This window comes from Carlito syrichta, unplaced genomic scaffold, assembly GCF_000164805.1.
Source record: "Carlito syrichta isolate Samal-C Ts95f unplaced genomic scaffold, Tarsius_syrichta-2.0.1 Scaffold304046, whole genome shotgun sequence".
Classification (NCBI taxonomy): Eukaryota; Metazoa; Chordata; class Mammalia; order Primates; family Tarsiidae; genus Carlito; species Carlito syrichta.
The window spans coordinates 229,921-252,854 of record NW_007248142.1 but is presented as its reverse complement, the minus strand read 5'-3'; the positions used below and the strand labels follow the sequence as shown (position 1 = coordinate 252,854).

General features: G+C 45.2%; 2 protein-coding genes across 6 annotated transcripts in view; one reads left to right on the top strand and one right to left on the bottom strand.

Annotated features, from left to right (window-relative positions):
* The window catches only part of PHC1 (polyhomeotic homolog 1), a 30,333-nt gene extending 14,944 nt beyond the window's left edge, over positions 1–15,389 (top strand). The window contains exons 7-16 of the mRNA XM_008059434.2: positions 4,410–4,902; positions 6,729–7,489; positions 8,319–8,466; positions 8,719–8,930; positions 10,087–10,201; positions 10,896–11,004; positions 11,316–11,466; positions 11,905–12,136; positions 13,252–13,407; positions 14,521–15,389. Coding sequence (XP_008057625.1) covers positions 4,410–4,902; positions 6,729–7,489; positions 8,319–8,466; positions 8,719–8,930; positions 10,087–10,201; positions 10,896–11,004; positions 11,316–11,466; positions 11,905–12,136; positions 13,252–13,406 — 2,376 coding nt within the window. The 3' untranslated portion in view covers position 13,407; positions 14,521–15,389. The remainder of the gene's footprint in view (positions 1–4,409; positions 4,903–6,728; positions 7,490–8,318; positions 8,467–8,718; positions 8,931–10,086; positions 10,202–10,895; positions 11,005–11,315; positions 11,467–11,904; positions 12,137–13,251; positions 13,408–14,520) is intronic.
* Positions 14,324–22,934, bottom strand: part of M6PR (mannose-6-phosphate receptor, cation dependent) — a 105,729-nt gene continuing 97,118 nt past the window's right edge. For 4 of the 5 annotated variants that reach the window (XM_008059436.2, XM_008059435.2, XM_021713085.1 and 1 more), the window contains exons 2-7: positions 20,816–20,995; positions 19,600–19,766; positions 17,420–17,529; positions 17,035–17,165; positions 16,324–16,450; positions 14,324–15,836 (exon numbers count right to left, since the gene is read on the bottom strand). In XM_008059436.2, coding sequence (XP_008057627.1) covers positions 15,714–15,836; positions 16,324–16,450; positions 17,035–17,165; positions 17,420–17,529; positions 19,600–19,766; positions 20,816–20,994 — 837 coding nt within the window. In that variant the 5' untranslated portion in view covers position 20,995 and the 3' untranslated portion in view covers positions 14,324–15,713. Of the gene's footprint in view, positions 15,837–16,319; positions 16,451–17,034; positions 17,166–17,419; positions 17,530–19,599; positions 19,767–20,815; positions 20,996–22,934 lie in introns of all 5 variants that reach the window. The other variant, XM_021713086.1, reaches the window with a different exon arrangement.

The following is a 22,934-nucleotide window of genomic DNA, read 5'->3' as shown; positions in this document are numbered from 1 at the left end:
GATTCCGGCCACCGCAGCCTCGACCCGCTGGGCTCCGGCGATCCTTCCGCCTCAGCCTTCCAAGTAGCCGGAATTACAGGCATGTGCTACCATGCCCGGCTGATTTTTTGATTTATTGTAGAGATGAGGTCTCGCTGCCCAGGCGGGTCTTGAACCCGCGGGCTCAGCAATCCACTCACCTCAGCCTCCCAAAGGCCTGGGATTACAGGCTGAGCCACCGAGCCCGGCCAGAATGAGATTCTTAACTCAAAAAAAAAAAAAAAAAATCACCAGGATTGGGTGCTGGGGCACATAATATTATGTAGTAATTATATAGTTTTTCTAATCAGCTTTCTTTCCATAACGGCTATTTCAGTTTCCTACTCGATGCCTCCAAAGCACCTTCTCCTTCTCCTCTCACTCTTCACCTCTGCAGAGAAAACAAGATCCATGACACGAGCATTACTTCATCAGTGCCTCCACCAAACCTGTACATCTGCCTGCATACACACCCGTCACCGCCCCCTCCCTTCCTTCTCTCATGGATCCTACCGTAGAGCCACACCTTCTCTGTGCTCTGGACCCCTCCTGCCTTGTCAAGAAGCTTATCATATCCACTGTCTCCTGTGCCTTCTGCCTTCTTCTCTGCTGGCTCTTGGCCGTCACCATGGCTGAACTCCATGCACCTTCCCTCCCCAGAATGCTGGGGTTGCAGGCTGAGCCACTGTGCCCGGCCACTGGCGATTCTTGTCAGTCTCTCTCAAAAGTTTCATTACCTCCTCTTTACTGCTGCCGCCTGAATTCAGGCTTTTATATTATTATTATTATTATTATTATTATTATTTTCACCTGGATTACTGTTCTAGTTTTCTAAATGGTCTTGACTTCAGTCTTTTTTTTTTTTGAGTTGGAGTCTCACTCCGTGGCCCAGACTGGAGTGCAGTGGCCACTTCCGGCCACCGCAACCTCGACCTGCTGAGCTTCACCCATCCTTCCGCCTCAGCCTTCCAAGTAGCTGGAACTACAGACATGTGCTACCACGCCCGGCTCATTTTTGATTGATTGTAGAGATGAGGTCTCACCAAGTTGCCCAGGCGGGTCTCGAACCCGTGTGCTCAGGGTCTTCAGTCTTATTTACTTGTAATTCTCTTCTGAATTACTGTTGCTTATTTTTAAAAAGTATGCTGTTACTACTACATTTTTTGTTTTTGAGTTGATGGTCCCTCTCTGCCACCAAGGCTGGAGTGCAGTGTCATGATCATGCCTTGCTGCGGCCTCAGACTCCTGGACTCTAGCGATCTTCCTGCCTTTGCCTCCCCAGTGGCTGAGACCAGGTGTGTGCCACCATGCCTGACTAATTTCTTTTGATTTTTTTTTTTTTTTGCAAAGACGATGTCTCACTGTGTTTCCTAGGCTGATCTTGATTCTGGGCTCAAGCAGTCTTCCCACCTTGGCCTCTCAAAGTGCTGGGATTACAGGTGTGAGCCACCACACCTGGGTACTACTACTATTTTTTTTTTTGTTGGAGTCTCGTTCTGTCGTCCAGGCTGGAGTACAGTGGCACGCTTATGGCCACCGCAACCTCGGCCTTCCAAGTAGCTGGAACTACAGGCATGCACCACCATGCCCAGCTAATTTTTTGATTTATGGTAGAGATGAGCTCTCACTAAGTTGTCCAGGCTGGTCTCGAACCCATGGGCTCCAGCAGTCCTCTCACCTCGTCTTCCCAGCGTGCTGGGATTATATGTGTGAACTACCGATCCTGGCCTTCTATGTTTAATTGCACTTCTGATACACAGAATTTGATAAATTATAATTCTTGGCTCATGACACTCTCAGCATTGGTCTCTCCGTGAGCTTTTAAAATTCATTCAGAATTTTGGCTGGGCGCAGTGGCTCACGCCTTTAATCCTAGCACTTTGGGAGGCAGAGGCGAGAGAATTGGCTAAGCTCACAGGTTTGAGACCAGTCTGGGCAGTATGGTGATACCTAGTCTCTACAACTAAAAAAAAAAAATTTAGCTGGATGTGGTGGCGCACACCTATGGTTTCAGCTACTTGGAAGGCTGAAGTGGAAGGATCTCCTGAGCCCAGCAGGTCGGGGCTGCAGTGACTGTGAGCGTGCCACTGCACTCCAACCCGGGTGATAGAGTGAGACTCCGACTCAGAAATAAATAAATAAAATTCATTCAGAGTTTTGAATAATAGGATAAGCAATCCACAGTTGTACCTACTGCCTGCTCTTCTTACACATGGTAACCATTCTGATTTCTAGGTCTATCCTTCCCTTGGGTCTCTTTTTATATATTTTCATTGCATCTCTATATATTTCCAAAAATTACTTTTTGTTTTTTTTTTTGAGTTGGAGTCTCGCTCGGTCGCCCAGACTGGAGTGCAGTGGCCGTTCCCGGCCACCATAGCCTTGCCTGCTGGGCTCCAGCGATCCTTCTGCCTCAGCCTTCCGAATAGCCGGAATTACAGGCACGTGCTACCACGCCTGGCTCATTTTTGATCTATTGTAGAGATGAGGTCTCGCTGCCCAGGCGGCTCTCGAACCCGCGGGCTCCGGCCATCCACTCCCCTTAGCCTCCCAAAGGCGCGGGATGACAGGCTGAGCCACGAGCCCGGCTCAAAAATTACTTTTTGTTATGGGTAATTTCAAACATATAAAATAGAAAAAGATATGAATCCCTTTGTATCTGCCATTCAGCTTCAACAATTATCAGCACATAGCTGGTATATTCAGGCCTCTGCCCTCTGCCCGTGGATTATTTTGAAGCACCTCCCAGACACCATATGTAATATCTACTTGTATTTAAATTTATAAGGTACTTGTGCTGTATGTAAACTTTTTGAGAACCCTTTCTTTTTTTTTTTTTGAGTTGGAGTTTCACTCTAGTGCCCAGGCTGGAGTGCAGTGGCATGCTCATGGCCACCACAGCCTCGACCTGCTGGATTCAGGTGATCCTTCCGCCTCAGCCTTCCAAGTAGCTGGAACTACAGGCACGCAACACCACGCCCGGCTAATTTTTTGATTTATTGTAGAGAAGAGGTCTCACCAAGTTGTCCAGGCTGGTCTCAAACCTGTGGGCTCAGGCAGTCCTCTCACCTCGGCCTCCCAATGTGCTGGGATTATAGGCATGAGCCACCATGCCCAGCCAAGAACCCTTTCTTAATAATATGTTGTCAAAATCTATTTGCTTTCTTGTAGTCACTGTAGCTTACTAATTTTAATTTCTATGTCATACTCCATTGCATACTATATCCTCCCTTCCATAGGTGACCCTTTGGGCTGTTTCCAGGCCTCGGTGTGTGTCCCTCCTGTGGAACATGGCAAGAGTTTCTCCTGTGGAATTCCTGGGTTGAGAGTGTATGACTGTTCAGTTTTAGGATAGGAATGGCAAACATTTTTCCAAAGTATTTGTACTGATTTACACTTCCATCAGAAGTGTTTATTATTATTATCAGCTCCTCACAGCTATGGGAAGAAATGTTGAAAGAATGGCTTCAACTACAGATTTGACTGTTTATTCTGATTAATATTCTTCGATGTCTTCCTATACACATTTGAGCAGTCATGATTAATTCCTTCTGTTCCTGTTTTGGAGTAATGACTGTGCCAGACACTAGGAATTTTACAATGAGCTGTACAGATTCACTTACTATTCCCAAACTAAAGTGCAGACTCCCCTTATTTTAACACACCAGGCCCATAATGGTCTAGCACCTTTCTACCTCCCTAGTCCCAACCCACTTCCTTTCTTTTAGCCCCCTGGAAGTCACCCCAAACATAATGAAATATTTATGCTTTCTGAAAATGCTATGCTCTTTTTTGGTTCTGTGGTCTTGCAGATGCCGTTACCAGTGTCTTCAAACCCCTACCTTCACTATTACCCACTGAGTGTCAGATCAGATCACCAGTTTCAGGAAGTCTTCCTAAGTTTGAGTGGATCTTCTCCGTATGCCCGTAGCACTTTGTGTATATCTATGTATATTATATCCTGTTTGGCAGTTTTCCTGTCTTCTCTAACGGAAAGTACTCATCAAGCGCAGGGACTATGTCTTTTGTGTCTGTGTTCCCAGTATCCAGCATGGTACCTGAAGCATAGCAGGTGTCTAGGAGATGTGGAGTGAATGAATGGCGAGGAAAGGGAAATTGAAAGAGAGAATGTCGAGGGAATAAATGACCAGACTTGATGACAGACTTGATAGTGAGTGAAGGCAACTGAAAAATCAGATTCCAGATTTCTTCCCCGGGAGACCAGAAAGAATCCCTTAAGGCATGTTGTATAGACAGGGCAACGAGCTGAGATAAGCTGTGGAATATTATACTTACAGCCATCTTGGTGGTTTTTGAATCAGACACAGAAATCTTTGACCTTAATGCCTTCTGCTCTCCTTTTCTCAGTCTGTTTTTTTCATATCTTTCAGGTGCAGAACTTGGCAGTGAGGAACCAACAAGCCTCAGCCCAAGGACCCCAAATGCAAGGCTCCACTCAGAAGGCCATTCCTCCTGGAGCGTCCCCTGTCTCTAGCCTCTCTCAGGCCTCTAGCCAGGCCCTGGCTGTAGCACAGGCTTCCTCTGGGGCCTCAGCCCAGTCCCTCAACCTTAGCCAAGCTGGCGGAGGCAGCGGGAATAGCATCCCAGGGTCCATGGGTCCAGGTGGGGGTGGCCAGGCACCTGGGGGTTTGGGTCAGTTGCCTTCCTCAGGAATTGGTGGTGGGAGCTGTCCCAGGAAGGGCACAGGAGTTGTGCAGCCATTGCCTGCGGCACAAACAGTGACTGTGAGTCAGGGCAGCCAGACAGAGGCAGAAAGCGCAGCAGCCAAGAAGGCCGAAGCAGATGGGAGTGGTCAGCAGAATGTGGGCATGAACTTGACACGGACAGCTACACCTGCACCCAGCCAGACGCTTATTAGTTCAGGTAGGTTGTCACCCCTCACAATGTCATTATTCTCTCATAACTTGTTTGAAATCTTCGGAGTACATTCCTTTACTTTTTTTCCTGCTTCTCTTGGCTCTGGAATAGTGGAATGAAAAATAATCACATCGGCCTTGAACATGTTAGTTCAGGGACAGGAGGACAGTAGCAGAAATCTTATCTGCTTTCACTATGTAGCAGTGAGCTTACAGGTTGCCTTGTCTTACAGGTAGCCTTACAGATTGTCTTCTCAGGCCCCGAGTTCTTTAGTTTATTCTAACCATTTATTCACCCAGTCTTGCTGAATTGTCTACTGTTTTCTACATCTTTGAAAAGCAGATTCCCTCTTCTTATGTAACGTACAGTAAAGTGTATAATTGTATTTATACAGTTAAATACTGTTTATTGGTGGCTAGTTGGTCCAGTGTAGAGCAGATTTAGTACAAGTTCCATATAACTCTTAAGAGTAGTAATTAGTGCGGTGGCTCAGCCTGTAATCCCAGCACTTTGTGAGGCCGAGGCAAGAGGATTGCCTGAGCTTGGGGGTTTGAGATCAGCCTGGATAACTGGGTTACCTCATCTCCACAAGAAATCACAAAAACTAGTTGGGCGTGGTGGTGTGCATCTTTAGTTCTAGCTACTTGGAAGGCTAAGGCGGAAGGATCTCCTAAACCTAGCAGGTCTAGACTGCAGTGGCTGTGAGTATGCCACTGCATTCCAGCCTGGGTGACAAGGGTGAGACCCCAACTCAAAAAAAAAATAGACTAGTAAATAGAGCCATGGTTTAATACAAGGAGGGACCCTTCAGAAAAACCGGAATAATGTTTTGGTGGGCAGGCCCCTTGTATTATACTCAGAATGTGTTCCTCCGGATCAAATGGTCAACCAAAGTTTTTATCTGGAAGTTTTGCGAAGGTTGCGTCACAGTTTGTGGAAGAAACATCCCAACTTGTGTCAAACAGGTGACTGGTTCTTCCACTGTGACAATTCACCTGCCCACCCCATACTGAGTGTTGAGTAGTTTTTGACCCAAACGGCACGACCCCCTGTGCCCCGTTCTCCCTGTCCACCCAGTGTTGCCTGGCGACTTTTGTTTCCCTGATGAAAAAGTCCTCAAAGGGAAACATTTTGCAGTGTGGAAGAGGGGAAACAAAAAAAATGGCAGAAGCACTAAACGGCATCAAAATCGATGAGTTCAAAAATTGTTTTCAGCAGTGGAAAAAGCATCTCGATAGGTGTATTGCATCAAATGGAGAGTGCTTTGAAGGTGACTGGAGTTGGAACATGTAAGAACAAATCCACAATTTTTTATAAATAAATTCCAGGTTTTTTGGGTTCTTCCCTCGTATAGTCACTTTGTGATTACCTGTGTTAATGATAAGGATGAAAAAGAATAAATAATAATAAATAAACCTAAATAGTTTGTACTTGCTTTCAGATAAGCAAGCGGGTAAGATGTAGTTAGATGTGTATACTTATTTGGTAATGTTGATTTTTGCCTCCTTTATTTCGGGGTGGCGGTGAGCACGCCATTGCACTCCAGCCTGGGTGACGGAGTGAGACTCCAACTCAAAAAATAAAAAAAATAAAAACATTACTGAGGATTGTAAGATGCTTGAGTAGAAGAGTTCTTTCTTTGAAATCCGTAAGACTAGGGGTTGTTGGTAATATCTGGCTTGGAAAGAGTATGGATGAGATGATGGCCAGATCTCCATTCACTGTGAGATTCCACAACTCGGTAACACCTTGGAAAGATGCTTTTATTTTAATTTAGAACGATTATTGTTTTCCGCTTTTTTCTCTGTTCCATCCTGGAATTGTTCCTGTAGCCACCTACACGCAGATCCAGCCGCATTCACTGATTCAGCAACAGCAGCAGATCCACCTTCAGCAGAAACAGGTGGTGATCCAGCAGCAGATTGCCATCCACCACCAGCAGCAGTTCCAGCACCGGCAGTCCCAGCTCCTCCACACAGCCACACACCTCCAGCTGGCCCAGCAGCAGCAGCAGCAGCCACCACCACCGCCGCCGCCGCAGGCCACAGCCCTCCCTGCCCCTCCGCCCCCACAGGTCCCACCTGCCCAGGTCCAGCAACAAGCCCAAACTCTGGTGGTTCAGCCCATGCTTCAGTCTTCACCGCTGTCCCTTCCCCCTGACCCAGCCCCCAAGCCACCAGTCCCCATCCAATCCAAATCTCCCGCAGCACCGCTCAAGCCTCCTCAGTTGGGGGCTGCCAAGATGTCTGCTGCCCCGCAACCACCTCCTCATATCCCCGTGCAAGTAGTAGGCACCCGACAGCCAGGTACAGCCCAGGCACAGGCTCTGGGGCTGGCACAGCTGGCAGCTGCTGTCCCCACTTCCCGAGGGATGCCAGGTGCAGTGCAGCCTGGTCAGGCCCATTTGGCTGCCTCGCCACCTTCATCCCAGGCTCCTGGTGCACTGCAGGAATGCCCTCCTACCTTGGCCCCTGGGATGACCCTGGCTCCTGTGCAGGGGACGGCACATGTGGTCAAAGGGGGGACTACCACCTCCTCGCCCGTTGTAGCCCAGGTCCCTGCTGCCTTCTACATGCAGTCTGTGCACTTGCCGGTGAGTCATGTCTCGTGGTTTCAGGGTACTGCCACGGAAGAGAGTGGACCTGGGGCAGCGTGGAAACGGAGCTTAATGTCACAGGGGAAGAAAGAGTTAAGAAGGTTGTTATGGTATTTGTCTGTTCCCTCTGTAGGAGGACAGACATTAATGTATGTACTATTTGACCTTCATACTCCTAAATTTGATCCTGAAGCATACTGGGGTTTTGGATATGTACTAAGTTAGGTCAAGATAGCCTTAACCAGCCAGGCGTGGTGGCTCAAGCCTGTAATCCCAGCACTTTGGGAGGCAGAGGGGAGAGGATTGCCTGAGCTCGGGGTTTGAGACCAGCCTGAGTAAGAATGGCAAGTCCTCATCTCTACAACTGAAAAAAAATTAGCCGGGTATGGTGGCACATGCCTGTGGTTCCAGCTACTTGGAAGGCTGAGGTGGAAGGATCACCTGAGCCCAACAGGCCAAGGCTGCGGTGGCTGTGAGCGAGACACTGCACTTCAACCTGGGTGACAGAGTGAGACCCCAACTCAAAAAAAGAAAAAAGAAAAGAGAGATCCTTAACCAAATCAGTCTTTGGAAAAGCAGATCTTAGCTGGCCCATAATGAATACAGGGTTTCAAGACCTAGGCCAGACTAAATAATGTCATATCTTCTTTTGTCCTGATTTGAAGATGTACTTCTTGGGAATGACCGGGAGTTTCAGTGTACTATGGGAAGTGGACAAATGAGGGAATCTGGAAGAAAGTTTTCTTCGAAAGTATGGTAGTAGTTGTGGTTCCTTATTTTCCTTCACTCCTGCATCTTTGCTTATTTCCTATTCTTTACTATACAGGGTAAACCCCAGACATTGGCCGTCAAACGCAAGGCTGAGTCTGAGGAGGAGAGAGATGATGTCTCCACATTGGGCTCAATGCTTCCTGCCAAGGCATCGCCAGTAGCAGAGAGCCCAAGGTCTGTGGAGGAGAAGAGCAGTCTTGGAGGTAACTGACTTCTAATATGCTGTTGGAGTGCACAGAGTACAGATACGTGTACCGAGTGAGCTGAAAGAAAAGTCCGGTTTAGTAGAAAACGGGCCTGAACCCGGTGGACAAATGAGTAGATCTGAAAACAGCATCCAGGGTGAATGATCCAGGTTGAACATACATTGCTGTGGAAGATCGAGCTGGCTCAGCTAACAGAGGACTCAATTACATCATCCTATATCTGTTCCTTAATCTGTGCTTGTTTTCCAGAGAAAGCTGAACCAGTGGCCAATGTGAATGCTAACACCCCAAGCAGTGACCTAGTAGCCTTGACCCCTGCTCCATCCGTACCACCTCCTACACTAGCCATGGTGTCCAGGCAAATGGGTGACTCAAAACCCCCACAGGCCATTGTGAAGCCCCAGATTCTCACCCACATCATTGAAGGCTTTGTTATTCAAGAAGGAGCAGAACCTTTCCCGGTGAGGGCAGGGCCATGAGGTGGGACTTTCAAGTGGGGACTTGGTCTGATTGTTGTCTTTTCAGACGCCACTAAAAACAAAAGGCACAGAACTATTAAATTCGAGAATGGTTAATTGTGTAGTTTATTTTGTAAAGAAGGAAAGGAAGAAAGAAAGAAAGAGTATGTGAACCAGAAAATGAAAATGTTGTGAAAAGGCAAGAAAAAGGTAGAAAGTAACCTTTAAAACTACAGTATTGCTGGGCACAGTGGCTCGTGCCTGTAATCCCAGCACTTGGGGAGGCCAAGGTGAGAGGATTGCCTGAACCCAGGGGTTTGAGACCAGCCTGGGCAACTTGGTAAGACCTGTCTTTACAATGGAACAAGAAAACAAATGGTACATGCCTGTAGTTCCAACTACTTGGAAGGCTGAGATAGATGGATCACCTGAGCCCACTAGGTCAAGGCTATGGTAGCTGTGAGCATGCTACTGCACCCAAGCCTGGGTGACAGAGTGAGATTCTGACTAAAAAAACCAAAAACAAACAAAACCCCAAAAAAGGCTGGGTACAGTGGCTCAAGCCTGTAATCCCAGCTTGGGAGGCTGAGGTGAGAGGATTGCCTGAGCCTGCGGGTTCGAGACCTGCCCAGGCAACTTGGCGAGACCTCATCTCTACAATAAATCAAAAATTAGCTGGGCCTGGTAGCGTGCGCCTGTAGTTCCAGCTACTTGGAAGGCTGAGGAGGAAGTATCGCTGGAGCCCCAGCAGGTCGAGGCTGCGGTGGCCAGGAATGGCCACTGCACTCCAGTCTGGGTGACAGAGTGAGACTCCAACTCAAAAAAAAAAAAAAGTTAAGGGACCTTCCTAGGTACCACATGTTGCAGAACCAGAATTAGAACCCTTGTGTCTTGACTTCTAGGGTATATTCCCTGTCCCTTAGGAAGGGAAAGGACAAAATAGGAAGCCAGGGTGGGAACCTGTTCACTAATGTCTTATCTGAAAAAAGCAAGTTAGAGAAACTTGATTGCTATATTAAAAAAGTGATTCTCTCTGAACCAGACACGGCCATATAGTTAGAGATCCGGGCAAAGACATGATAATGGGAGATGTTGAGGAAAGCTATAGAGAGGCAGAAGATAATCAGGCTAATTGAATTCCAAAATTTTTCTGGGACAGGTGGGTTGTTCTCAGTTACTGAAGGAGTCTGAGAAGCCACTGCAGACTGGCCTTTCGACAGGGCTGGCCGAGAATCAGTCAGGTGGCCCCTTGGGAGGAGACAGCCCCTCTACAGGTGAGTACTTAGGGACTCATCTGGGGGAAGGAGACTCATGAAGATGTGTTTGAGGACTTAGTGTCAAGTGGTAATTACCTGTTTAAAGGAGGAATACTATGAAGTCCATCTACACACAGAAACCTTTGTGTCACATCTTGGAGTACGTTGTCTGTCACACAAGTTGTATTGGATTAGAGGAGTTTTATCAAACTAAAGTAACCTGTTGATTCATTCTTACTATAAAGCTGTATTTTCAAAAAAATGACATAAAATAGGACATTGTATTCTTAATTTCCACTTCTCCTTATTCTAGATTTTATAATCTATATTAAGGACTTGTACTTATATTTTCCTCTGTGCTTTTGGAAATCTTTGTGGGAGCGGGATCTTTTTTCTTTCCAGGCATTAGTAATTGGTTCCTCTCTCCTATTCAGAAGTAGAATCATCTGAGATCTGTGTGTGTGAATTAGGATAAACTTAGTAAGACATCTGAAATGGAATTGGTTGGCTTAATTAAGGTTAGGAAGACTTTAAAAGCCTTACAGTTTCGGATTTTGGACTTCGTGCTTTAGGGATGCTCAGTTAGGTTGTCTAGGTCTTTGAGGCAAACCCTGAGAATCACTAGAATCCTGCTCTGGGTCTAGTGGGTCTAGTGATAGCCTGAGGAGCAGCAGAAAGCCATGGTAACTCTCCAGCAATGCTTGCTTTTCAGAGTTAGACAAGAAGGCGAACCTCCTGAAGTGTGAGTACTGCGGCAAGTACGCCCCTGCAGAGCAGTTTCGTGGCTCCAAGAGGTTCTGCTCCATGACTTGCGCTAAGAGGTACTTCCGGCACCCTGTTCTCGCACCGATTTCTCAATCTCATTTCTTCCCCAGCATCATCTCAGCTAGTATTTTATTTTATTTATTTAATTTTTTTATTTTTTTGACTGGAGTCTCACTGTCACCCAGACTGGAGTGCCGTGGCCGTTCCCGGCCACTGCAGCCTCAACCTTCAGCTAGTATTTTAATGTCTCCTCCTTTGCTTGTATTCCCTTACCCTAAATCAGCTCTTAAAATACTAACTCACATCTAGGGTCAGTAGCAAGGTAGTCTTCTGTAGCACCTTTGGCATCTGTCTGTGCCCTATCTAGGTACAATGTGAGTTGTAGCCATCAGTTCCGGCTGAAGAGGAAAAAGATGAAAGAATTTCAAGAAGCCAACTATGCTCGCGTTCGCAGGCGTGGCCCCCGCCGCAGCTCCTCTGACATTGCCCGTGCCAAGATTCAGGGCAAACGCCACCGGGTGAGCTGCTGTTGCAGAGCCAGCTACCTTTTAAATGGGCCTTTGTTCTTTCTCCACAGGGCAGCTCCTTTGCCTGGGTAAAAGGGTGTGACACCAGAACTCTGATTTTGTCAATTGCATTACTCCCAAATGCCACTAGAGCCTGATGTCTCTTGTTTCCGGTCATGTGACTACTGGTTCACCTATCCATTAATCCTTACACTACTTGAGTAGAGAAAAGCTGGATCCACTGTTAGGACGAGGGGAGAATTAAGGCAGTGATACGGTTGGTACTTAAAAGGCACTTGAGTGTACAGACTTCGAGCATTTGTAAATGAAGTGTAGATTATTTCACGTGTGGTTAAGATTAGTTTTTCCTTTGTTCAACCAGGGTGGTTGGAGAGAGAGGGGAGTTCATGACACTGTTATTCCTGACCTCACTGGTTTGTTTCTCTGTAGGGTCAAGAGGACTCTAGCCGGGGTTCAGATAATTCCAGTTATGATGAAGCACTCTCCCCAACTTCTCCTGGGCCTTTATCAGTAAGAGCTGGGCATGGAGACCGTGACCTGGGGAACCCCAATACTGCTCCACCTACACCGGAACTACACGGCATCAACCCTGTGTTCCTGTCCAGTAATCCCAGCCGCTGGAGTGTAGAGGAGGTGTATGAGTTCATCGCTTCTCTCCATGGTACTGAGCGTCTCCAGAGAACCTGGGTCATTGTTCCTCAGGACATCCCACAAGGGCTTCTAGAAGAGGGAGCGTGACTTTAAGCCGTAGGTGATTGGGTGGTATAGTACATGGGCTCTACTCTCAATATTTATTCAAGTTGCTTGCCCATAGCTGGGTTTCCTCATTTCTTTCTGCGTTGTCATTGTTTTCTATAATGTCAGTTGTTTTTTTTTTTTTTTTTGAGCTGGAGTCTCACTCTGTCACCCAGGCCGCTCACGGCCACCGCAGCCTCGACTTGCTGGGCTTACGCGATCCTTCTGCCTCAGCCTTCCAAGTAGCTAGAACTATAGGCATGTGCTACTATGCCCGGCTAATTTTTGATTTATTGTAGAGATGAGGTCTCGCCAAGTTGCCTGGGCTGATCTTGAACCTGTGGGCTCAGGCAGTCTACTCGCCTCGGCCTCCCAAAGTGCTGGGATTACAGGCTGAGCCACCCTGCCCGGCCAATGTTAGCAGTTTTGCAGCGTTTGTTTTCTTATCTTGTGATGCAACTCTATTTCTCACCAATAATTTTTCGGTAAAGTATACTTTTTATGTGTGAGTAGCTATGATTCCCACTGTGGATAAACGATTTTTAGTTAGTGGAGAAGGGGATTACAAGCTAAGGGAGCACTGTTGTCCCACTCTTTTTAAGGCAGGACTGTTTGTAGGCGGTTCCTGACAAAGACAGTTTTCTCCAGGAAAGAAAATCACCCTACCCTTCTTGCTATTGGCCTGAATTCTGGGCCCTTAAACAAGAAATGTCAAAAAGAACCCTAACTTTGATTTTTTTTCCAGTGCAAAAGAAAACATGTTTTTTTCCTCCCTCTTCCCCCTCCCCAAATGGTTAGAATGATTTCTGTGGTTGAACACATAGTTCTTCCTTTCTTGGTCTTGGCCTTTTTTATAGCTAGCTGCTCCAATTTTAATTTCACTTTGCTTTCATAGCTTGCCATCTCAGCCCTTTATATTCCTGAATTTGGGACAGATACTTGGGGTTAACGACTGCTAGGCTCGAGTTTGTCTCATTTCCTCCATTCTGTGTTCTGGTGCTCCCATGCCCTTTCTCACACGTTCTCACCATTTCCTTCCAGGCTGCCAAGAGATTGCAGAGGAGTTTCGCTCCCAGGAGATTGATGGACAGGCTCTTTTATTACTTAAAGAAGAACATCTTATGAGTGCCATGAACATCAAGCTGGGCCCTGCCCTCAAGATCTGCGCCAAGATAAATGTCCTCAAGGAAACCTAAGGTGGCCCTCTTGCACAAACCAGCCGAAGGCAGACACTTCCCACTTACCAGGTTATGACCTGGTACCAGCAGAACCTTTGCAGGGAAGAAAGAGCTGTTGCAATCATGTGACCTTCTGTCGGGGGATTACTGAGACAGAGACATGCAACAGTTGGTTGCTGGTGCTCCACGGTAGCAGCTTTGACATTTTCTCTGGGTTCTACTTTATTTTTAAAAACCTGTACCATTCTCACCACTCCCACCTACCCATATCCAGTCTCTATGAAAGAGGCAGCCTAAAGAACCTGGACTGCTCAGCCTTATCCTGGAGCAGAGCATCTGACCAGGTCTCAGTTCTCTAAGAGACGGCACACATAGCATGGGAAGGCAAGGAAGTGGTGGGCTGCAGGTCTGCCTCCCCAGGGGGAGAGGCGGGTTCTTCTAGCTGGTGGGACACAAGTAGCAAAATCTGGTACCGCCCCCCCCATTGCCCCACTGTAGCTGTGGCTCAGTTTTCTTGGTCGTCACTTACTCCCTTAGTATTGAATCTTTTCTCCTGCTTCCATGGCAGGATTCCCAGCCAGTGAAGCAGCCTGGTTGGCATCTTTCTGACTTGCTGCAGGGACTACAGTGTTTGACTGGCATACGTGTGGCTGTTGTCATTCTTTCTGCATTCCCCTGTTCCCTTCCAATTTATGTGTTATTTTCTACCCTACTTTTCAGTTCCAACTTTGCTTTGTCCTATAGCTTTATTAAACAGGAGTGCGTGGGGGCTGAGGTCTGGAGTATAAGTACCTGCCTTAGGCACTATTCCTTATACAACAAAAATATTAAATATTTTTTCTTCCTCAGTAAAAGGATGAAAATTGGTCTCAAGTGTCTTACTCCATTCTGATCTCTCTGCCCTTTTCTTTCACACAAATGACTAGGCCAGCATGTTTTGTTTGGTTTTTAATCATTAAGTGTTTTTGTACAAAAAGTGGTGTTTTTTTCATTTTATAACACCAGGGTGTGGGGGAGGGATGCAAACAGATAACAAAAAAGATGCTTTTGCAACATCATTTTCCCTGTTTAGAAAAAAAATCATTCCAATAGTATTGAAAAGTCCAAAGGCGATATAATTTCTCCTCCAAAGGCTTATAAAAGGCCCCCTGTCTATTGATTCCATCCCTCTTTTGTGTCCAGTGGAGCCATGTTATCTTTAGTAGCTTCACTGTTACTGAAAGATCAGCCCAGGTTTCTGGGCACATGGCCTAAACAGAAAGATGGAAGCATCAGAGGATTAAAAACCTTTCCCCGCAGAAATGTGGGCAGAAGACACTTCCCTGAGCCAGCAGAAGGGACAGGTGCAGCAGCTTTCCACACCCAGGGAGGACAGCAGAGCCCTAAATGTCCCACTTCTGCTTCCATTCCCTTTCCAGAAGATTAAAAAAAGTCAAAACCACATGCCTGTGAAGAAAGTGCAACATATGTTTAGAAATATGGTAGAGAGAAACAGCAAGAGGCAAAGCTTTGCCAGCTATTATTATAGATGGGAGAAGAAAACCATCATGGTCCTATCACAAGGTAAACAGACTTCCCTTTTCTGGAATTCCAGTAGCACAGGAGGTCAATTTCAGTTTCTCATTCCAACGGATTCAATTTCTGGATTAGGCATTTTGGCTATATGCACACTGGTAACTGCAGAACCACAATCCATGGCTCAATTTCAGCTATAAAGTCACCCCAATGCCAACAGGTGATGTGATGGGAAATTTCACCTCTTTCTACCCTAATCCCAGAGGTGGGAGAAGCAAGTCTAGAACATTTCCAGGCTCATATCAAAGGGGAGTACTTGAATTGCAACCAAGTAGCCACTGCAAAGTAATTCCAAGCAGCAAGAAAATCAGATTCTCATGAAGGCTACTGTAGGGTACAGAGTAACAACATGAAAGCAATCAAACCTGTATAAATAATGTTTCTTTGCTGTTTTTTGTTAATTAAAGAAGTCCAGTGTCTCAAAAACTTGTGGAAATGTGTTTAAAAAAGCTTGGCCAAGGAGCCTGCCACATCCTTTTTTGCCCACTATCCTATCCCTATTTTACTTGTATCTTCTGATACTGAGAGACGGTCTGTTTTCACAAGCCCTTTTACATTACCTTTGACATAACAACCATACCTGAAGGCAGTTCCTACTAATGAGAAGAGGATGCAAATCATAAGCAAACTGGAAAGCAAGAGCAATATTAGGGGTGAGATGAGAAACTGGAGTTGAGACTGCTTGAGAAACCTGGCTGAGTAGGCTTTGGTTTGGGGGACTGAAGACGAGGCCAGACATTTAAAGTGCAATCACATTGGTAATAAATGGTCATCCCTCTCTTCTGACTCCTCCCCCAGCTGGTCATCTCCCACACCACGATAGGCCGCAGGCACATTTCGGGGTTTAGAGCGGCACACAAAGTCGCAACCATCCTGTAGGGAAAAGAAACCGAAGGGAACGATTATATGGAATATCCAACTTTAGGGTAAGACAAAGTATACTTGTGGTCTAGAAACGTGAGAAGAATTGGTTTTCTTAGGGGTAATTAAGAGGAAACCAAAAATATCTGAGGATTAGCCTAAATTCAATTGGGAGAAATAAGAGAAAGTGTTTCTTCTAATTAGGCATCATTTCCTGTCCACCCAGGTCCCCTTAATAGCCAAGTCAGATTTTGGAGAGATCAACTGATTGGTCTTTGGGGAGATTGAACTTTGGAGAGTGTTGACCTTTCAGCGATGTCTTAACAAGGCCAGAAACTGATGCTATGCCATGTACTTCTTTGTACTTACAAGGGGAACCAACTGTCTTGGTTTAATGGGACTTTTGTGGTTTTAGCACCTAAAGCCCCTGCCTCAGGAAATCCCTAAGAAACCGGGATGGTTAACCCTTTACACAGGACTCAGTTGCCCTGTCACTTACTGCTACCAGGTTGCCAAGATCTTGCCAGAAGGCTAAGTGGGGAAACTGCTCCATTCCCTTGGCTCCTACCACCAGTCGCTGGTACAGAAACCCTCCAATGACATAGACAGCAACCAGTGATGCAAACCTGTAGAGGAAGAAAGACATCTATACTTAAGAACTGAGAAACAGTATAACTCAGATACTGAGGATGACCTCTAGATCCATTGTTGGCTGTTTCCTAAGCTATGTTCTGTGAAAAAGAAAAAGGAGGTAGTAGGATGTTAAATGAAAGAGGGCTAGCAGCTTCCTTAGAAAACAGAGTGCTGTCAGTTCGAGAGAAGCAAAGGCCCAGAAAAAAATAGTAACTTAGTATGTGATTCTGACTTATGGCTGAGGATAATCACATTAGATACATAAATACATTTCTGAGAGTTCTGTAATCTAATGACATAGTATAAAAATCGTCCAGCCCTCCAGTAGGGAAAAGAAGCACCTCCAAATGCAAATATTTACTGGAGACTAAACATTAAATCTCATTTTAAAAAAACTTCCCAGACACTTATTATAGTCAGAAGATTTTCACACAAAGTCATCCCCCTACCAATTATAGTATAACACATACATACACACAATTAGTGCCCGGTACCACCGAATAGTTGCTGACCTTAAGAACAAACAATAAAAAAGGAAGGCTTGTCCCAATAAGGAAAAAAAAAAGAAAACACTCACGTGACAAGTAAGATAGAACCCACACTGAGGTGGGAGATCTCTGGGGAACAGGCCAGGCTGCTATCCATCTCAAAGAGGTAGAAACAATCTTGGACTTTGCCACGCTCCTCTGACACAGGGTTAAAATTGCCCTGATGATGAAAAGACAACACATTTATGTGGTAAAGTGTTTGCTTCTGACTTCCACTGGACAATAAAAAACCCCCAAATGTTTGCTTTTTCCTGTTAGTGGACTATTTACCACAGATGGGTGTCTGAAACAGAAAAACTGAACTAGTTTTCTCATGTCCATGTCAGTGTATCTTGTCCCCTCTGGATACTTTCTCCCACCTCAGTCCTGTCAATCTCCACCCTGAGCTTATATTATATACCCAGGATGCCTCACCGCTAGGGTGTGTCGATTGCAGGAGATCATCACCACTGCACGACGTTGCTCCTTGCCACAGTGGCTGTCATACTCATCACCCCCTTTATAGATCAGCATGATCCAATTACCTGAGGAGGGACAAGGAAAATGGAACTATGGGTTGGGGAAAAGCAGAGGCAGGTCTAGGTAATATGGCAGAGTAAGCTGAGGACTTCAGTGAATTGGTTGTAATTAAAATGACCCTCATCAGTATGAGCTCTGTATACCAGAAATGCCAGGCTTATACTTGCTTCTCTACAAAGGTTTGTGTTCCTGTGTTTAAGACAGCTAAGAGTCAGATATTCATGTAAGATTAATATTAATTTTCCACATTAGGTTGGGCACGGTGGCTCATGCTTATAATCCCAGCACTTTGGAAGGTCTAGGTGAGAGGATTGCCTGAGCTCATGGGTTCAAGACCAGCCTGGGCAACTTGGCAAGACCTCATATCTCTACAATACATCAAAAAATTAGCTGGGCATGGTGGCACATGCCTGTAGTTCCTGCTACTTGGAAGGCTGAGGCGGAAGGATTGCCTGAGCCCAGCAGGTTGAGGCTGTGGTGGCCGTGAGTATGCCACTGCCCTCCAACCTGGGCAACAAGAGATTCCAACTTAAAAAAAAAAAAATTTTTTTTCCACATTAAAGGTAGGCAACTGACAGTGCAAAAACAAATATGATCCATACCTTAATACCGATTCACATTTTTTAACACCTGCTTGAAGTAAAACAGGTTCCCTATAATTTCCATCTAGAATTCAAAGTTAGACACAGATAAATCTAAAATGAATGATTTTTAAGATTGGAATGCATTTCTCTTTAGTATTTAATATGTTCAAAATTCTTTTGCAAAATATTTGATTCCTCAACTATGTGAGGTGTATTAGGAAAGCATTTTGCTTCCAATTTTGTATATGAGAAAACAAAGTCCAAAAGGTGAAATGATTTTTCAAAGTCACAGGACTAGGAAATAGGATGAATTGGGTCCAGAACCAAGTCATATATTTACAGCCCCCAAATTTTTAAATCTTATTTTTTATCATATTATTTACAGGACTAGGATAAGTAAGCTTTCGTTTTTTTTTTTTTTTTTTTAGTTGGAGTCTTACTCTGTTGCCCAGGCTGGAGTGCAGTGGCACGCTCATGGTCACCGCAGCCTCCACCTGCTGGGCTCAGGTAATCCTTTGCCTCAGTCTTCCAAGTAGCTGGAATTACAGGCACGCACCACCATGTCTGGCTTATCTTTTGATTTATTGTAGAAGCGAGGTCTCGCCAAGTTGCCCAAGCTGGTCTCGAACCGGTGGGCTCAGACAAACCTCTCACCTCAGCTTCCCAAAGTGCTGGGATTATAGGTGTGAGCCATTGCATCTGGCCAATTTAGTTATTAATGGGAGGGAATTAGACCACGGGGGCTCACGTGTTTCTTTCAGCAATATAACTGTTATGACTTTTTTTTTTTTTTGAGTTGGAGTCTCACTCTGTCGCCCAGACTGGGGTGCAGTGGCTGCTCCCAGCCACCGCAACCTCGCCCTGCTGGGCTCCAGCGATCCTTCCGCCTCAGCCTTCCAAGTAGCTGGAACTACTGGCGCGCGCTACCACGCCCGGCTAATTTTTTGATTTAGTGTAGAGATGAGGTCTCGCCAAGTTGCCCAGGTGGGTCTCAAACCCGTGGGCTCAGGCAATCCACTCACCTCAGCCTCCCAATGCACGGGATTACAGGCTGAGCCACCGAGCCCGGCTGACTGTATGACTTTTGAGAAATAGTTCCAACACAGCACCAAAGCTGGTGGGGAAATTTTTAGACAATCTGATGTGCAAAAAAGCTTCTCTTAAAACTTCACTGACACACTTGATTAATTTGATGGTAAATGGTGGTTGATGGTTTTAAGCCTAGTGTGAACCTCAAGTATTTGGGTGAATAAAATGACTCCAGGCTATAGAATTCTGGTTAGATTCTTCTTTTTGCTTAAGTTTTTCACTAACTTTAAGCACGTAAATGCCCTGAGCTGCAGCTTCAGAGGAGCTGTGACTAGGCCTCCTGTGGTTCATGGTCTCCAGCATGTTGCACCACGTGTACAATATGCTGAAGGGACTGGGAAAGACCAGGACTGTCAGGGAACTGACTGGATATCAATTAATCAATCGGGGGCGGGGTCTTACTTCCATTGAAGACATGAGTCTCGTTGAGCCTCCCTACCACTGTCTCCTTCCAATTACTTTTGTTGATCTGCACCAGGCCTGCCCCAGAGGTTTGGTTACCAGCTTCCCGGCACACCCTGAATATGTAGATATATGTGTCTGAGCCCTGGCCCACGGTGCTCTCAAAGCTGTAAAGAGAAGTGGGAAGAAAGGAGAGTTACTAGCTATCGGCCCCCAGAAGAACGGCCTCCCCTTTATGTTAAAAAGAAAAAAAGTGTGCTCAGATTACTTATCTGAAGTCAGGGTTAAAAGTAACAGTGAATGTTTGTTGAATTATGAGAAATTCATGACCCTGACAGACCATCCTTATTGTTGATGATGAATTATTAAAATACATTACCCAAGACAGTTAGATACTCTAGATATTTTCAGAATGTTATTCTAGGCTATTCTAAAGTGTTAGCCACTATAGCCTCATGACAAGGGTCCATGTTCATGGGATACTTGTTTCTTAAGGATCACCTTCAGATTTATGTATCTGAAGATTCCTGACATTTAAGAAAACACATAGGCCGGGCTCGGTGGCTCAGCCTGTAGTCTCAGCACTTTGGGAGGCCGAGGAGAGTAGATAGCCTGAGCCCGCAGGTTCGAGACCCACCTGGGCAACTTGGCGAGATCTCAACTCTACAATAAATCAAAAATTAGCCGGGCATGGTAGCATGTGCCTGTAGTTCTGGCTACTTGGAAGGCTGAGGTAGAAGGATCGCCGGAGCCCAGCAGGTCGAGGCTGCGGTGGCCGGGAACGTGCCACTGCACTTCAGTCTGGGCAACAGAATGAGACTCCAAATCAAAAAAAAACAAAAACAAAAACAGACATGTATAGGCCTACATATGTTTATCTGATACTTCTAAAGTCCTATTATGAGCAGGTATTAAGAATTTCCACAAGCTGCTCTCTTGGATCCAGTCTTGGAAACAGCTACTCTTCTATGAAAGATCAGAAAACTGCATACGTCAACTAATAACTGGGCTAAGAATTTGCTCTATATCACAAAAGAGAGAAAGATGTCATATTTTATATATATATTATTAAAGTTCAGATTAGAACCATCTCCCAGAGGGGCTCATTATACATTTATTCCCTCCATAGTAATACTGAAATCCTAAATCAGTAAGAGAAAAAGAGCCCCTTTAATATAAATATTTTCTCCAGCCTTTTAAGTTTCTTTTCATTTACCTTTTGTTAAACAGTGGTTTCAGCCTATTCACTAGGGCCAACTCTTTCTCGGACTCTTTACCCTTATCTCCTACCAGGTCACAAGTTTTTTCTTCTGTCTGCCAGGATTCCCTCACGGCCACAGCCAGGAGTAACAGCAGTAGCAGTCCAGTTCTCCAACTGCGGTAGAAGGGGAGCATCCTTTTGGGAGAGGGCAAGTAGGACCAGGAGAGAAGGGAAAGAGACAAAGCATGTGAATGTGTGATAAATGAATGGCATTTTGATTATGCATAAAGTACAGTATTCTTTTGCATCTGCAACAAATAGTACATTTTAATATCTCGGTGACAAGATCACCTGTAGCAGTAGCTCATTTATATAAAACTTTTAGTCCAATTTACAGATGAGTGCTTCAGAACAAAAAATGGGGGAAGAAGAAAGAAAGAGGGAAAGAACAAAAAAGAATCACGACAGCCTAGGTAGAGCATCCTTGCCGTTTTACTGTTTGGTGAGAAGTTAGATTGGGATATCTCATAATTCAAAGTTTAATACTAGTTCATAGCTTAAATAAGTGGACACCCCTAAGAAAACACTCAAATTATAATTCAAAAAGACACCGGATAAGGTCTGGTCAGGAGCCGCGGCCCATGCCAATAATTCCATCACGTTGAGGTCTGGGAAGCTGAAGGGAGAGGATTGCCTGAGCCAATGAGTTCGAGACCAGCCTGGGCAGCATGGCGAGACCTTGTCTCTACAATAAATCAAAAAATTAGCTGGGCAGGGTGGCGCACGCCTGTGGTTCCAGCTATTTGGAAGGCTGAGGGGGAAGGATCGCCTGAGCTCAGCAGGTCGAGGCTGCGGTGGCTGAGTATGGCACTGCATTCCAGCCTGGGTGACAGAGTAAGACTCCAACTCAAGAATAAAATCAGTCTTTGCTCATTATTTGCCATCAGAATGCTGAATAGAGAGAAACACAGCCATTATCTAAAACTTCACGTTTATCTACTTTAATGTTCCATTGTCTCTGAAAAATTACCCAATCATTTACGTTATAGGAGTTTCACTAGCTCAAAATGAGTAGTTTGAAGAAGTCTTCCAAAATCCACCTCAGTCTCTACAAGTCACAAATCTCAAGGGTTTCTAGATTGCCAAGTACAGTTGTCTTTCCACACTCCAAACTGATGACAACCCTTGGAAATCACCACGCCACTTTACAATTTAGTAAATCCAATTAATCTGCTGTTTGTATTACTCTAGGAATGGAAACACACAGCTCTATTTCCCAAACTTACGTTCTTTTCTCTAACCCACCTTTATACCAGGATACATCGATTCACTTTCACAAAAGACTTCACTCTGATATCCACTGATGATCCCGCAGGCCATTGCTACTTGTTTATTCCATAAAGGTACCACTAATTTTCCTGATACAAAGATTGAACGCCTCCAAACTTTTCTCACTTATAATAAATTGCTAAGAGTCTGGACTTTGGTTTGAATGCTGCAGCTCTTTCCTATATTGCCTCTGCATTTTTAGAATATGAAACTTGAAACAGGCATAAATTAACGGGCACTCATGAGTTTAAAGATGGGAAAACGGAGGCTCCAATGCTAACCCTGTATGCACTTTCCCCACAACTCTAAACAAACTTACATTTGATGTTCTATTTCCCAAACTCCACTTGGGAACAAATGCTAGGGAAGTTGTTTACCTGACTTTGTGTACTCCAAACATCAACTCACTTCAGTAATATGAAAAAGGTGTTTCCGCAGAATCATCATACCTGGCCAGGAGGGCTAAGGTTCCCATAATACATTTATAGCACCCAAACCACAACAGTTGGTAACAGTTAATAGAGTGCTTGCCTTCGGCTAGGTACTGTTCAAACACTTAACGTATACTACTAATTCTTACAACTCTATGCAATAAATATAATTACTGTCCCTAAATCACAGATAAGAAAACTGAGACACAGCTAGTAGGGTGAGCCGAGCGTCTAGCTCCAGAGCACATGGTCTAAACTTATCTCCTTTCACAATAATTTTTTTGGGATGAGAATAGGCAGTCAAAGCTGGGGTTTTTTTGGTTTGTTTTTTTTTTTTTTTTTGAGTTGGAGTCTCACTCTGTCGTCCAGACTGG